At 41.2% G+C, this 15,277-nt stretch overlaps 1 protein-coding gene across 2 annotated transcripts in view; it reads right to left on the bottom strand.

Annotated features, from left to right (window-relative positions):
* Nucleotides 1–5,682: 5,682 nt before the first annotated feature.
* Nucleotides 5,683–15,277, bottom strand: part of nr3c2 (nuclear receptor subfamily 3, group C, member 2) — a 121,739-nt gene continuing 112,144 nt past the window's right edge. For both annotated transcript variants that reach the window (XM_080416363.1, XM_080416364.1), the window contains exons 8-9: nt 12,136–12,293; nt 5,683–10,060 (exon numbers count right to left, since the gene is read on the bottom strand). In XM_080416363.1, coding sequence (XP_080272489.1) covers nt 9,905–10,060; nt 12,136–12,293 — 314 coding nt within the window. In that variant the 3' untranslated portion in view covers nt 5,683–9,904. The remainder of the gene's footprint in view (nt 10,061–12,135; nt 12,294–15,277) is intronic.

Here is a 15,277-nt window from a genome sequence, read left to right as displayed (position 1 = left end):
GTACATATATTATATTGTGTTTGTCAATAATGTGAAGCACCAGGATTTTGTAATATGTTTGATCGGGCCTTTACAAAATATAAATGTAACCATAATAAAAAAAATTAAAGGGACTACACCATGAATGTTAACTTTTTCTTATTTTTTGTGTGTTTTTGGTCTCCCCTACCTCTTCTATCTCCAAAAATACCCCAGTTTGAACACTCAGGCTTTCACAGCAAATCTGGGGTTTTCTGTAAATTGGTCTCAAAACAGGCCAAACTGATTTTCACCCTGACGTGACGTCACGTCAGGGTACAATACCTCCCGTTTTTCAGTAAAAAAAAATATATGTATATATATTTTTTTTTTCTTATTTTTTTGTTTTACATTTTCCACACAGAACCAGGAGCTAACATGCATAAAAACTGGCTCAATCGCGCCCCGTGCCAAACAGGACAATGTGGTATTGCAGGTGAAATTGCTTTATATGCCAGAGAGAAGTTAGTTGGAATGAGTATATCTGTGGCTTGATTTAGGGTCAAACCTTTTGAAAAACGTTTGAGGGACATAAACAATATAATATTAAATATTATTATTATTTTTTAAATTCATGGTGTAGATCCTTTAAATCTAAATGATTATGGCATCCAGTATCTCAAAATATCTCAAAATTCTACCTGCATTAATTCCTTGAATCTCAATAATCACATTAATGATACACGTTTTTGAAAATGAAATGTTTTCTTGGATTAATTTGTGTCACATTCCTTGCATATACCTTACATGCACATGTACTTTTCCACGATATCATAATTCCTTGACATGCACCTGTATATTTTGTATTTATGTTAGTTTTTTAAAATAAAAAATAGATAGATAAAATAAGTGTATTAGTCTGGGGCCTATTACATTAAAGGAGAATTAAATAAGCCTGGATTTAAGTCAAATCCAGGTTTGACAAAGTCTGGTCCGTACAGCCTGGTTTATTCCGTTCTATGAACGCCAAGCCAGGCTGAAAAGGAGCGACTTTGTCGAGCTAGACCTTGTCAAGCCAGGATGGTAAAGCCAGGCTTCACATATTCCTATAAAAGACCATGAAAGTCGATAGCAGAATCCTTGAACTTGACCAATCATGGGGCCCAAAACCAGAGCGGCGTTGTTCTCTGTGGCTGAACAGCAGCACTGCAGCAGCTCATGGAACAGTGGCGTTCCCAGGAATTACATTTAGGGCAGGCGAGATTTCCCAAAGGCATACATTTGCATCACTATATAGGCGAGGGTCGCTCTGCTGAATGGATACCGTGGTGATTAGCTGCCTGCCCGTGTGAATGGACGAGGAGGCGGGCTAATGGTCTGACGGCCACTATTCTGTTTGGATTTTTTCACTGCCTGTTTTTCAGTCAGTCTTTTACTTCATTTTCTAGGGGAGGCGAGATTTTAGTTACTGCCTCTACGGTGGGTACGCCACTGATAGCGTCACAATCATTTTTAACCACTTTGCTTTGGCTATTCAAAAATAGCAGATCTACAAGCTCATAGCGTGGCACCGAGTGCCGCACTATGAGCTTGTAGATCTGCTATTTTTGAAAAATCTTGAAAATGTGTGCATATCTTTGAAATATATATACATTTTTAAAGCAAACATTTTTAACTCAAATCTTTGCTTCTGGGTGTCCCTGGCACAAAACATTTTCAGATGGGGGTCCGCGGCCAAATGTATATCAATTTAGGGGTCCTTGGCATGAAAAAGGTTGAAAACCTAATCTAAATGGCAGTGGTTCACAAACTTTTTAGCTCAATAGTCTTGAGGCTTGGGTCCATAAATACATAATTCAGTTAGGCTTAAACATGAGGAGTGTATAGTGAATATTGGAATTATCGCCTACTAATCTACAATGCGATAGCCTATTATATGCGCCTATTATAAATCTCCATGAATTCAAGGCTTCATGGAGTGTGTAATTGATAGAAAATAAGTATTTTTTGGGTGAACTATTCTAAGTGTCTTGTTCAGGGACACTTTGGCACATTGTTGAGGCCTGGGATCGAACTTGGGATTTATGGCTTGCCAGGCAGGCTCTCTAACCATTCAGCTATGGCCACATCATCAGCAGAGACTCTAAGGCAGTTCTACTCTGTAACAGTAAAGGGGTTTCAGGGGAAACCAGCAAAATGAGGAATAATATAATAAAAGACTGTCTTGCTAATAAAGCGTCATGTCTCGTATCTGCATAGTCTCGCGTCTCGCGTAGCTATCTGCGTGAAGTGGGCGGACGCCAACCTGCTTCCGTTCCGGTCTCCTAAAAAGGCGTCCGCCCACTTCACGCAGATAGCTACGCGAGACGCGAGACTATGCAGATACGGGAAGTAAACCGGTGATGGTGTGTCTTGCCGATTTTTGTTGCGCAAGTCTTGTTTTTTTTTTCAGGACTTTCAAAAAGCGTTAAGCATTGGTTCTCAAAGTGGGGTCCGGGGACCCCCAGGGGTCCTTGGGGGGGTTCCAGGGGGTCCCCAGCAAAATGTTATTATTAAATATGGCTCTTTTATTGTTACTTTTAACTTTTTAATGGATCCTATGTAAGCCTGATAAAAGTGTCAAACTCCCAAAATCCATCAGATTACTGGAAATTACATCTACTCTGTTAAAAAATTCCTGGGGGGGGGGGGCTCTTGACCACGCTGGGGGTACCCCCCAGGGGGGAATCTCCTGTTATCGGACGGTCTGAGGTTGGCAGGTATGCATGCAATGTAGAGATTACATGGAATCCATCTATTTATATATCTGCAGTGCCGTCCACGGTGGCGGTAACGTGGGGCGGCGGTATAACGGGGGTCCCGGTGGCGGTAACGGGGATCCCGGTGATTTTTTATAATATAAAAATAAATCTGTAATATATTATCAAACTAGCAACAATATGAACTATAATGTTAACAGAGTGACAATGACATATCACATGAGTCATTGTGAAACAATTATGATTCATGGTCACACTCTATTTCAATAATATAATTCAATTGATTATATCTTATTGTATTTATTTCATTTTATTTGAGTGTAGGGTCATTAAAATGAGTCCATATACTAACACATGTGTTGAATTAACTGTGGAAAAACTTGAAGAACAAGGCACTGGATTAAGTAAACTTGGCTGTTAGCCTGGTCCCTACCAGGCTAACTTCACAGCAAAATTTCCATGGTAACTAAGGTAGGATTGCGTAAATTTTCTTTCGTGAAATCGAGTCATGGATAAACTTATCCAGGGTGCTCTGGCTAAGCTAATCTGGCAAGATAATTCAGCTTTCATGAAACCGATTCATCGCTAATCCTGGCTAAATTAAGCCAGGATAGGTGTTAAATCCAGGCTTAACCCCTAATTCTGCTTTCGTGAAATAGGCCCCCGGTTGCCTGTTGGCAATCACAGAATAGTAATTGCACACATTATTTGAATGATTTGTCATGTACAGTAACAGTGTATGTGCTACTGCAGTGTGGCTTTTCAAGCTGGGTTGACATCTACATTCACATACCCCAGTTACTATGGAGACTTGGAATATAAACTTCTTTTTTTTTAAACCACCTTTCATATAAACTGAATGCAGCTCAAAGTACTTTAGGAGCAGCACATCCATCGTCTCTGTCGGTGGAAACCTCACATGTCCAAAACTTGTACTTTTCAGGATTCTCAGATCCGCAACAATTGCAGATCTGCTAGCTCAAAACGCGTCGCTTCGCACCGCGTCTCAAGCTTGCGGATCTGCTACTTTTGATGCTTTTATGTGACACTGTAGTGTGATCAAGTAGAGTGATGATTTACGAAAAAACACGAAATATGGAGATATGAGTTTTTTTTGTCCAACAGCAACCATGATAGATGCAAGAGGACAAAATAAACAGCAAACTGCACTACTGCAGCTTTCATCTGTCCCTGAAGAGGAATTGTTTAGGACCGAGTCATTAATACACTTTTGTTCTGCAACATACAAGTGGTTATACTGTATGCAGGAAAAATGCAAGGAGGAGAATTTCTACAGTGTACTGTATGTCACTGTATAGAATTGTAATGCTGTGTAATTGCAGGATAAATGCAGTACTGTGGGGAGGACTTCCACTGGCTATCACTGCATGCAGCACTTACACAGAATAGATGCAGGATGAATGTAGGCATGGTGACTTCTGCAATGGCTATACCACTCTATACAGTGCTAATGCAAGATATATGCAGGACAAAGGCATAAAGCAAGACTTCCACCACTGTACAGTACGTGCAGGATACAGTATTTGTAGGATAAATGCATGAAGGGGGAGACTTATTCAATGCCACTGTGCTTGCTTACGTATCACAGTTGCATGTTTTCATTTGCTATATTTCCCAGAGCCTCTGGCTGTGTGCCAGCTGTCCTCTGCCTCCTATAGACCATATTCACACGGCGGCCATGTTTCTATGAAGTCAATGAAAGTAGCCACCCCGGGTGGCGGCACTTTCAATGTTAAATTCCAATATGGCCGCCGTGTGAATATGGTCTATGGCGCAGTGTCCTTCAGCCGTGGAAAATAGGTCTGTACCATGACTCAGCTTACATCATAGTTGGTGTTTCAGTTGCACCCAGTAGACCCGCTTCAGCAAATAGGACAACAACACAACTCTGTTACACAAAGGTCTCAGGGTTTCCCAGAAAAACAAAACAAAGCAAAAGACGCCAAAAAAAAAAGGAAAGAGGAACAGAAATTCGTGTCAGGGTGTTAAACAAAGATAAGAGTCTCCAGTGTTTCTTCTTGTTTTTCTCGTATCTTCACTGAGTCAGTGACAGATCAAATAATATTTGATCTGTCACTGATTTTAATCATGTAATACTGTGTTGGTGTGGGTGAAAACAAAACTGAGTGAGAGAGAGAGAGAGAGAGAGATAAAGAAAAACAAATGTAAAAAAGCGGCAACGGATGCAGACGGCACGGAGAGGGTGGGGGGGGAAGTGAGAGAGAAAGGGAGAGAGAGCTCAGAAAAGTGGGCCATGGAAGCAGCCATGTGCGCGGGCACAGCCGTGAAATCAGCCTGATCCAATAGATGCCGTTTATCTGGCTCGACTACACAGCACGAGCTATTGGAAATCTGGGGGAGATTTGGAGACGGCTGTGGATTTTGAGAGAGAGAGAGAAACAGAGAGATGGAGAGAGAGAGAGAGAGAGCGCAAAAAAGTAATACTGTCTGTGCTGCAGTCTGGCGAATCAGGCGTGTTTTCAGATTCAGCCCCTTAACGAGGTTAATGGCGAGGTTCTCGCTGTCTGTCTCTCTCTGTCTGTCTCTCTCTCTCGGCACAAGGGGAAGTGTTGCACTGTAAAAGTCTCACTCTCACACTGACACCTCTCTCATTCTCGTCCTCTCTCCCCATATTTTTCCTTCCCCCCTCTCAGTTTTGCATTCCATTTTGTCCTTCTCTCCTTCCATTTTCCCTTCTCTCTCAATTGCTGTTTTTCTTTCTCATGTTGTCTTCCTTCCTTGTACTTTTTGGTTATGCACAATGCAAATTGTTTTCTTACACACCAACTACAACTTTCTCGTTCTTCGGACTCCCATCCTCTATGTTCTCTCTCTCCAGCTATACTTTTACAGCTCTGCCTCTATCTATCCTGTCTTCACACATTTCTTTCTCCTCTCTATTTGAATAAAAGCTTAGAAACAAATACACAAATATGTACACAAGTCAATAACACCACCTCAGTTTATTTAACGGTTTTATTAGAACCTTGCAATAGTTTTGCAAACACAGGTATGGCAATATCTGCATCCAGATGTACAGGTTGTAGTAACTAACTCCAAAGTCTTCTTTTATTATTCATTTATGCTGAAGGATATTGTCTATGTACTGTGGAGAGTTGCTCAGAAATATTGTACAAAGCGTTTTGAGTAAAAAGTTCATTTTTTGGGATTTTCTTTTTTTCCAAAAACGCCATCTATTAAGAAGAGATGTTCTGCCAAGGCTGTGAAGATATGGCTTCTTAAGATGAATTTATGCTCCGTAGTACAAAGGTGTCGCTTAGCGAAAGTAACTGATCTACAGGCTAACAACGAATCTGGCTGTAAGATCAGTTATTTTTGCCAAGCAACACCGACGTGCAATGAAGTATAAATTAAGCCTTAGTTTCTCTCTACACCCAGTTTCATCTTCACAAACACAAAATGGCAAAGACACTGGCTCCATCCTCTATAGTGTTCTCAGTGAAATAACAACAGCGAAAAGTACAACATACAACTGAATCATTCATGCCCAAATATACAGGGTTGGTTTGAATGGGGGACGACTTAAACAATGGGTGAGACGCGAATATGGGAAAGTGCTGTACTGTGTATATGGGTATTTATTTATTACACTAAATTGCTTTGTAATAATAATAATGAAGAAAAAAAAACAGTATTGTAGGGTTAGTATTTTTGTTATGATTAGAAGAAATGTACAGTAGACCCAGTGTTTTATCAGAGCCTCACTGGTGACTTGCTGTAAGCGCATCATTTCAGTTATGTTGTATTTTCACATGACATCTTTGGGTCCACAATGGTAGTGTCATTAATGGCCAGACATGTAGCTCATCTTTGAGTGCAGTTTTCTCAGGACAGACCAGTATAATTACATCCTGAATGGATGAGTTCTCTAGATGTTTTCAGCATCAATATTGTCTGTGTGGTTTTTGTATATGGTATTTGTATGGTGGTACAGACTGGGAAACACCTCATGAATCCATCACTTATACCAATACACCATTCTATCCATTACAAAATAAGTGCATTTTGTCAATCTTTTCAGTTGAGTCACATGAAAAACGATGCACAAAACAAAACAAGAAAAACAAAAGTGAACAGGCAAATCAAATAACATTATTTAAAAAGAGGATCTTTCTTTCAAACATTCAGGTAGTAAGTTCCACAAGTCTCCCATCTCACAAACATTGTTTGGTACATTCAGGACTCCAGCCTTAAATCCTCTTTACTCCATTCAATACACACACGCGCACACACACACACACAAAAACAACAATGGCGAATGGGGAAAACGCACAAATTAGCAAATATTCAGGATAACAGGATGGTTTATAAGTAGAAATGTCTTTCTTATACTATATTCAACATAAAGACTCGCTGTGTTATTTACAATATATATATATGTATATATATTTATATACTGTAAAATTGTAAATCAGGTGAGATAAAAAGGCACAAGTTTCCCTTCTTTTAAATACAATGTAAACATCTCATCAAAAAGCATGCATTTAACATTTTTCATTTTACAAAAAGGATATTGTTTTAGACAAAGTACTTAAATATTGTTTTCCAGCAAAATATAATTCTCTCAAAAATACTTTCCCATTCGTCCTATGAACCATTTAACCATTTTTTTCCCCCCTAAAAGAAAAGGAGGCTGGGAGGGCTACAAGGGGGGAAAAAAACAAATAAAGCAGGAGTTAATCATCAGGGTCCTTCAAAAAATTGAACAATAATTCACAATAGGGGGCTGAAAGATGAGTCGTTCTAATCACGGTACCAAAGCCAGGATCCTGCCTTTTCAACATTTACACTTTACATACACCAACACAGCACAGAGCTCCTCCCCTACACAAACGCACTTTACATATCAAAAGGGACAATTAATTCTAGCTGCACTGATGCCTTATTTCACATTGCGTCCTTGTGCAAATCTAAATGTGGCAATAGGTTATGCCTAATCCTATAACATAAATGCATAAAAACAAGGCAAAAAAGAGAAAAACAAAGCATTTCATTTATGCACATGCTTTCCAGGAAGGAAAAACTAAACAAAACACGCACACAAACAAACAAATGCACAAACATAAGTCTACACACATGCACATGGCCATACTACACGCACTCATACACAGGCACGCAAAAAAAACAAGTACACAATCACACCCCCGCACTGTATTCCCTCTCCAAAGGCGCGGTCACATTTCAGTAGCATCATCCAGTGGGGTGTGAAACAAGATAAAACATGGTCCAGATGACAAGGTCTGCCATACGTCTAGTAGCAGTAGTAGTAATAATAGTAGAAGTAGTAATAAGAATAGTTGGCCCAAAGAGAAAAGAAATGAGAAACACACAAAAGCAGGACAAGGTGACCAAAACAATGCAATATTCAGTTCTCTTTTATCAAGTGTTCCACCAACATGTACCTCAAAACAAAAAGAAAACATTTATTTTTCTGTACAAACGGCTGAGTAGGATGTGACTTTAAAGCGGGTTAATACCTGTACATGTTTGCCTGGATTTTGATACATTTTGCTGTGAATTAAGCACTGCAAAGACTAATGCTCCCTTTTTCAGATTATATCAACATTAGAGTATTTTGTGTGTCCATATTGTGTAATGTTATGGACAGTTACTTGCTAGGTTGCTGTACATGTTAAGTAGCTCTCTTTTCGCCTTGTAGAAAAAAGAAGCACCGTAATGTAAAATGTCTGTCTTGCCAAAAAACTAAACCTTTACAACACACTTGTATGTATAAAAAATGCTTTTATTATTTCCGGGAACAAGTAGATAAGTTTTGGTTCACAAAGGGCTGGTTTTGCTTCGTTGTGAGAAAAGATGGACAACTGGAGGTTCCACAAATAACACCGATTAACTAGGGACGCACCTTAGTCAACTCCATTACCAGCAGAAACACCACAATCCTTTTTTTCATTGAGTGAATGACTGGTGGACTCTGCTCTCCCGTTCTCCGGCGGTCTTCCAGAACACTTTGAGACAGAGGTACCCATTCAACAATGTTGTGTCAAAACTCCACCATGAGAACCTAAAAGGGTGACTTCTCTCCATGACACTGGAGCGTTTTCCACGCGCACTGTACTTTCATCACACAATAGAAACACTATTATTTCAAAAACAAGAACTTTAAGTTCTGAAGTTTTGCATATTTTAGTCTTGATTGTTTTACAACTTCTATTTTTTGTTATTTCTTTTGTATAAAAATGGATTATGTGAGTGTTATTGGTGGGTGTAGTGTGCACACCGGCTAAGATTCAAAGTTGGGTTTTGTTACATTTTTATGCCACTATTTAGCTTGTAATAGCCCTTGGAATATAATTCAACTAGACCGTTCTCCCCACAGACAGCCGAGAGGTTCTGTCAAGAAAATGGTGCACCACCTACAGTAATGAATTCTGTTGCTGTGGCCTTATAGTATGTCAGTAGACTGCGAAGCAAAAAGAAACCCTACGTATTGGCATAATTTATTTTTGAATATAGATTCATAGTGCTATTATTTGTGAGAGACTGCATAAGCCACAGTTAATGTTTGCAAGTTTTTCATTTCTTTTTTGTCAAGGAACTGCAGGAGGTTTTCGCGTGTCTGCCTCTAGTGCATATGGAGTGCATCTGTGCGTTTTGTGTGAATGCATGTGGACAGCATGTGTTTTCAGTGAGAAATATTCCCCTCTACATGCATCTGTGTGTGTGTGTGTGTGTGTGTGTGCTAGGTGAATGTGTCTATTAGCGCATCCTAAGAAATGTATGGCTTTGTCTCCATCATAAAACACTGTCATCGTCTTTTGGGCGGGGGGTTAAAGGGTGGGATTTTGGGCGGGGGCAGGGCTTAGGGATGCTTTGTCACATTTCTAGTCACATCTCTTCCTTCTCAGTGTTTTTTTTCTCACGCACAAGGCTCCGTCATTTGACCTCCTCTTCGCTGGTCTGGGACCAGTCCACGGTGACCGCAGAGTCAAGGGTCCTCCTGTGCAACCACGTCACTTCCTCTCCCGACTCGGAGAAGCTGGGGTGGTGGCTTCATGGGCCAACAGGTGTAGGCTGCGCTGCAGGGTAAGGCCTTCCTCCTCCAACACGTCTTCCTCCTGCCCGTGTCCTCCCCCTCTCTCTCTTTTCCAGTTCATTTAATGTGGTTTCTTCAGTCAGTCTGTCAGTCACTTCTTGTGGAAGTAGAGTATCTGGGTAAGGCCGGACTCCACCTTTGGTATCTGGTCACTGATTATCTCCACCAGCATGTCGGGGAACTCCACCTTCAGCGCCCGAGACTCCCGGAAGGTGTAGAAGCAGAAGTCCAGTAGATTTCCCACCAGCTGAATAGGAACACACACACACACACACACACACACACACACACACACACACACACACACACACACACACACACACACACACACACACACACACACACACACACACACACACACACACACACACACACACACACAGTTTCATTAACGCACAGTCAAATTCAAATAAAACTGGATTTAGCAGTGGGGTTTCAATAGCTTTTTTCAGAATAAATATTTTATTGGCAATATACGAGTTGAACTCACTTGGTTGCTCTCTGCCCACAATACAACGAAACAAAGTAAGAGATTACAAAATACAAATATACAAAAGTCCAGTGCCATATTTCTGTGATTATGCACATTACAGTAAGACCCAATGCGGACTGTTGATGGTCAAGTGTGTTTTAATAATGTAGGTTTATTCTTACAGCTGGTCCCTGACACTATTGGCCAACGAGTTTTGTGCAGGATTACATTAATTAAAATCATGCTAATCTTTAGCTGGATTGTTTACAGCCCAGAGTGCCATATGGCACTGACGATGGTCTTGTGACCAAAACGTTTGTCCTCCTATCACTTATGTACTCTGAGCACTTTAGCACGTGGCTGAGCATGTAAAAAAGTTACTTTTTTTGTATTTCTTTAGTCTCCGTCTAAGGAGTCATCACCACTTTAGTTCCTTCGTTTTTTTTAGACCACCGCACCAGTAACCCATCCAGTAAGCCATCCATCTGATGGCTGAAATGTGCCTCATGGTCTACGACAGTGTTTCTCAACTGGTTTAGCCTCAGGACAACATTTTTCCTTAGTCATTAAGTCATGACCCACAAATAAATCAAATAATTTAAACAAAATGCACAGTGCAGTGTACACATTTATTTGGAAAAAAACATACTGTAATGAATACATACAGTAGCACTTTACTGAGCTTATTGCTGCTGCTTACATGCTAAAGCTGTTTTAATGCACTGCTTTCAACTCATGGGAAAGCTGCTCCTGATATTTGATCATGCCTGATTTGTCCTTGGTTGCACGCCGTGTCGTGCACTGAAAATAGCCGATCTACAAGCTCACACCGCGTAGATCACAAAGATCAGCTATTTTTAGTTTCAGACACAACCACTTATAAATCATTCTTAAGGGTCTCAAAGATGATGTATTTAATGTCCACTCTGTTACAGCTGAGAAGCCATTTTCACAACTAGACGTGGTAATTTACTGGTTAGTGTAATTTTAACACATTTTCACTGTTATAATTCTGTCACAATGCTACAGATAATGTAGTAACACTGATGACAGCCTCTTTGTTTCCATTTGGGAACTGACCCCATGATAATTATTGTTCGGTCAACCACTTGGGGGCGCCACTGGTGCTTCAGTAGCCCTTACCTTCTGTGAAGAGGTGTCCATTTGCATTAACCTCATTCACTCAATCATTAAGAGCCACAGTGAAGCCAGCTCATTGCCCAGTCTCTGAACCCAGTCTCTTTCCTCTTTGGGATTTGAAGTGAAGCGTCATATCATCATATGAATAAATAATGATCAACCTGATTTTGGTGCGTGGCGTTATTTAGAGTGAGCCGCGTGCACCGGTCCAGTTCTCAACATGCTGCCATTGATTGCCTTCTGTTCCATTGACCATTAAAGGCTGGTCGCTGCCTATTCCAAAGTAGCCCCCCCCCCCCCACCCCCTAAGGGACAGGCTGGACTGGAATGCAATAATTCCTAATTCCCCCGGCCAGAGTGTGACTGACCCACTAAGTAAAGGCATTAGCACAATGCACCAATTGCACCATGCATTGGCTGCTGTGGCTCTTATGTGGCTGCAATACTCCAATATGTTTCCAAATGATCTGGACACCTCCACCCTCCTCCTACTGTAGTGTGAAGACTGGTATACTGACTGTGTGTGCGTGTGTGTGTGTGTGTGTGTGTGTGTGTGTGTGTGTGTGTGCGCACACGTGCACGTGCGTGTGTGCAGGCTGCTACAGACATCAACACATTGCCAGTGTGGAAGTGTGTACTGTATTCCTGCACTGCAGGGCACTTGGCATACAGCATGCAGGCTTGAAGCAGAGTGGTACTGGGGTACTTACATCATGCATGGCATCCAGTAGCTTGGTTAGCTGGAAGAAGCGCTGCCAGGTCTGGCCAGAGTTGTTGGTAGCTTTGCCCACTGAGCGCCTGAGCTCCTTGATGTAGTTCACCCTCATTTCCTCGAACGCTGCCTGGTTCTTCAGACCATCTTTGGGGACTGGAGGGTGGGAGTGAGAAGGCATGAGGACTTCAGTCATTAACCCTGTCTTACAGTGTAGTATCTTAGTACAGAGTGACATCCGGATTGTTCATTTAACTCACTAAATTGAACAACCCAGACTTTTAACCACTTAAACCCCTCTATACATATTAAACACATACTAAATTGACCGGGGTCGGCTCTGTACTTGGTCAATGGTCTGCTCTTTTTATCCCTGTCCAACCAAATCTCTTTGCCGAAAATAGCCTCTGTAAACTCACAATGTAAGCTTGTAGATCTTCTATTTTTGGTTCCCTGCCAAACAGGGATGCTAGGGTTCAAGTGGTTCATGTGTATGTACTGTGAAGCAGATGAGAATGACTCAAAGGGATTGGAATTCACGAGGGAAAGTACAAATAAGCAACAGCCATAACCTGGATATGAGTGCCATCAGCTGAAAGTAAAACGCCAGTACTTAGAAGACATACACATCATTCAGAGGCATTTGAATGTATCTTGGAGTGTCCCACACATCCTACAATCATGCACATAATGTCTGTTATCTAATGGTAGTAAAACTAATTGCAATTCATATCGAAAAGGTCAGGGCCACTTAGCAATATGAAACACATTTATTATCATAATTGAACATAACCTTCTTGGCCGTTGGACATGATTGGCAGGCCTTTGCCCAATAATTTAATTCTGTCTTACACCCCCCCACACCCCACACACACACACACACACACACACACACACACACACACACACACACACACACACACACACACACACAAAAGGAAAGAGAAAGATTGTTGCATTGCAGGATTTTGTTGGTCGCTTACAAATTGTATCCTCCAACAAAATTTTACTTATTTTGGACAGCTTGTCTAAAGTTTGACCGAAGCCTAACTGCCAACTCGTTAGAAACAATTACAGTGGTAGCCATCGGGGTCTCCTCCTGTACAGTATCTTTCCTGCATCATAGGTACTTATAGGACAATTTATTTCTGGAATGTTACAAAATAGAACAAAATTCTCAACTCTCAACCAACTAGTTAACAGACCCTTCCTTGCATTTTCCACCAGCTAAAAATAGACAGAAACCTGACTTTTCCTGAATTCTCTCTTGGGGACAGTGAACAAGTGCAGCATTAATTCAGCTTCCATGCAGCAAAAAAGTGGTACTTTTGCAATTCTACAATGGTTTCATACTGTACTGTATGTACACTATATTGTAATGTACAAACATGCATGGTGATCAGTTGTTGTGCTCACTGTATTGTATTGGAGAATTGACAGAAAGCTTTAAAGTGATATGTTTAAAAAAAAACTAAAAACTATTTTATCCAATTAGAAGGGAGAACCCCACAAAGATCATTTATCAGCTTAAAATGTATAGTGTTCCATTTTATTTCTTTGTGTCACCATTTCCACTTGTTTATCGTGTATCCTGTGTGAGTTCTATTTCTCCTGATTAGATAAAATTGGTATCCTGACCTGAAAATGTATTATTTGTTCACTAAAGAGCTGAAGAGACGGGGAGACCCCTGTAACAGAACAGTCTATAGCAAAGATTGCTATCAGAATATAGACCTATCTAACTTATTTTAAAAAACAAATTTAACATCCCCATTAACTATAGGGCAGCAATATTCTTGATATACAGTACAGTACATCTTGAGTATACATCCAGCATGTATTTTTAACAAATGTTTTGCCATTTTGCATGTCACACTTTTCTATAAACATTATTATTACTAGACCATACCCGGTGAAGGTTATTGCACGTCCTGTAGCGCGGTTCCCCCGCGGGTCCCCCCGCGGCACCCCCCGCGGTCACCCCTCCCCACAGGCAACCCCCCACACACCCCCCCGTCACGCACACACCCTCATGCGGCCAGAGCTGTCCCCCGTCGCGAACACACATACGCGGCCGTCGCGCGAACACAAATAATGTACATTTTGACACGTGCCTCCCCAACGTGCATACACGGCCGCGGAGGCGAGTGTTCTGTGTGTGCAACAGTGTAACGCTGTGGGGCTGTAGATGCGACGCATGCGAACACACAGAGCCAGCGTGTGTGTCGCGGCTGGATTGGATGCGACGCATGCGCAATTTGATCGGGCACAGACGAAACGACCCAAGACACACGACCCAAGACGGACCGACAGAGGTTACTCAAATTATAGTAGAAAACACCTATTGCCAAGCACAAGTGTGTAACGTTCTTACTTGACTGCGATGTACAGTATTTGTATTTGTGTTAAACAAGAAAGTAACTTTTGCTTGTATGTGGTAGCATGCTTTCCCAACTTAAGGAGAATTTCTAAACGTGATTAATACTTCATCTGATTAATACACAGCTTCAATACACTGGAATGAGGCCATTGTCAAATACAGTATTACGAAACTTTACATCACCCTGTCTACAGCTATTCTATAAATGTCATCAGAGTTGCTGAAGTATTAAAGTAATTATCCATTAGAGTTTTAATTGGAAGACAGTGGGACAGCATTGATAAATAAGGTAACATCACTGTGTGTGTGTGTGTGTGTGTGTGTGTGTGTGTGTGTGTGTGTGTGTGTGTGTGTGTGTGTGTGTGTGTGTGTGTGTGTGTGTGTGTGTGTGTGTGTGTGTGTGTGTGTGTGTGTGTGTGTGTGTGTGTGTGTGTGTGTGTGTCTCTCTCTGTGTGTGTGTCTGTCTCTGTCTCTGTCTCTGTCTCTTTCTTTCCATCACTATCTGTCTCTGTCTTTCTTTCCATCGCTATCTATAAATCTATCTCCCTGATTCTCTCACTTTCCGACACACTGTTTAACAGTCTCTCCTCTCTCGCTGTTACCCTATACATCTAAATATTTCAACCTCACTTTAATTGTCTTTCTCTCCTCTGTTTTTTCTCTCAATCTCTCAATCTCTCTTCCCTCTCTCTTTTCTCTCACCCTCACTGCCTCTATGGTTCGCTATCATTCTCCCTCTCCCTATCTCTTGCTATCTCTC

Source organism: Gymnoscopelus braueri, assembly GCF_963280865.1.
Source record: "Gymnoscopelus braueri genome assembly, chromosome: 2".
Classification (NCBI taxonomy): Eukaryota; Metazoa; Chordata; class Actinopteri; order Myctophiformes; family Myctophidae; genus Gymnoscopelus; species Gymnoscopelus braueri.
Note: the sequence above shows the minus strand (reverse complement) of the source record. Positions and strands in the feature narration are given on the sequence as shown.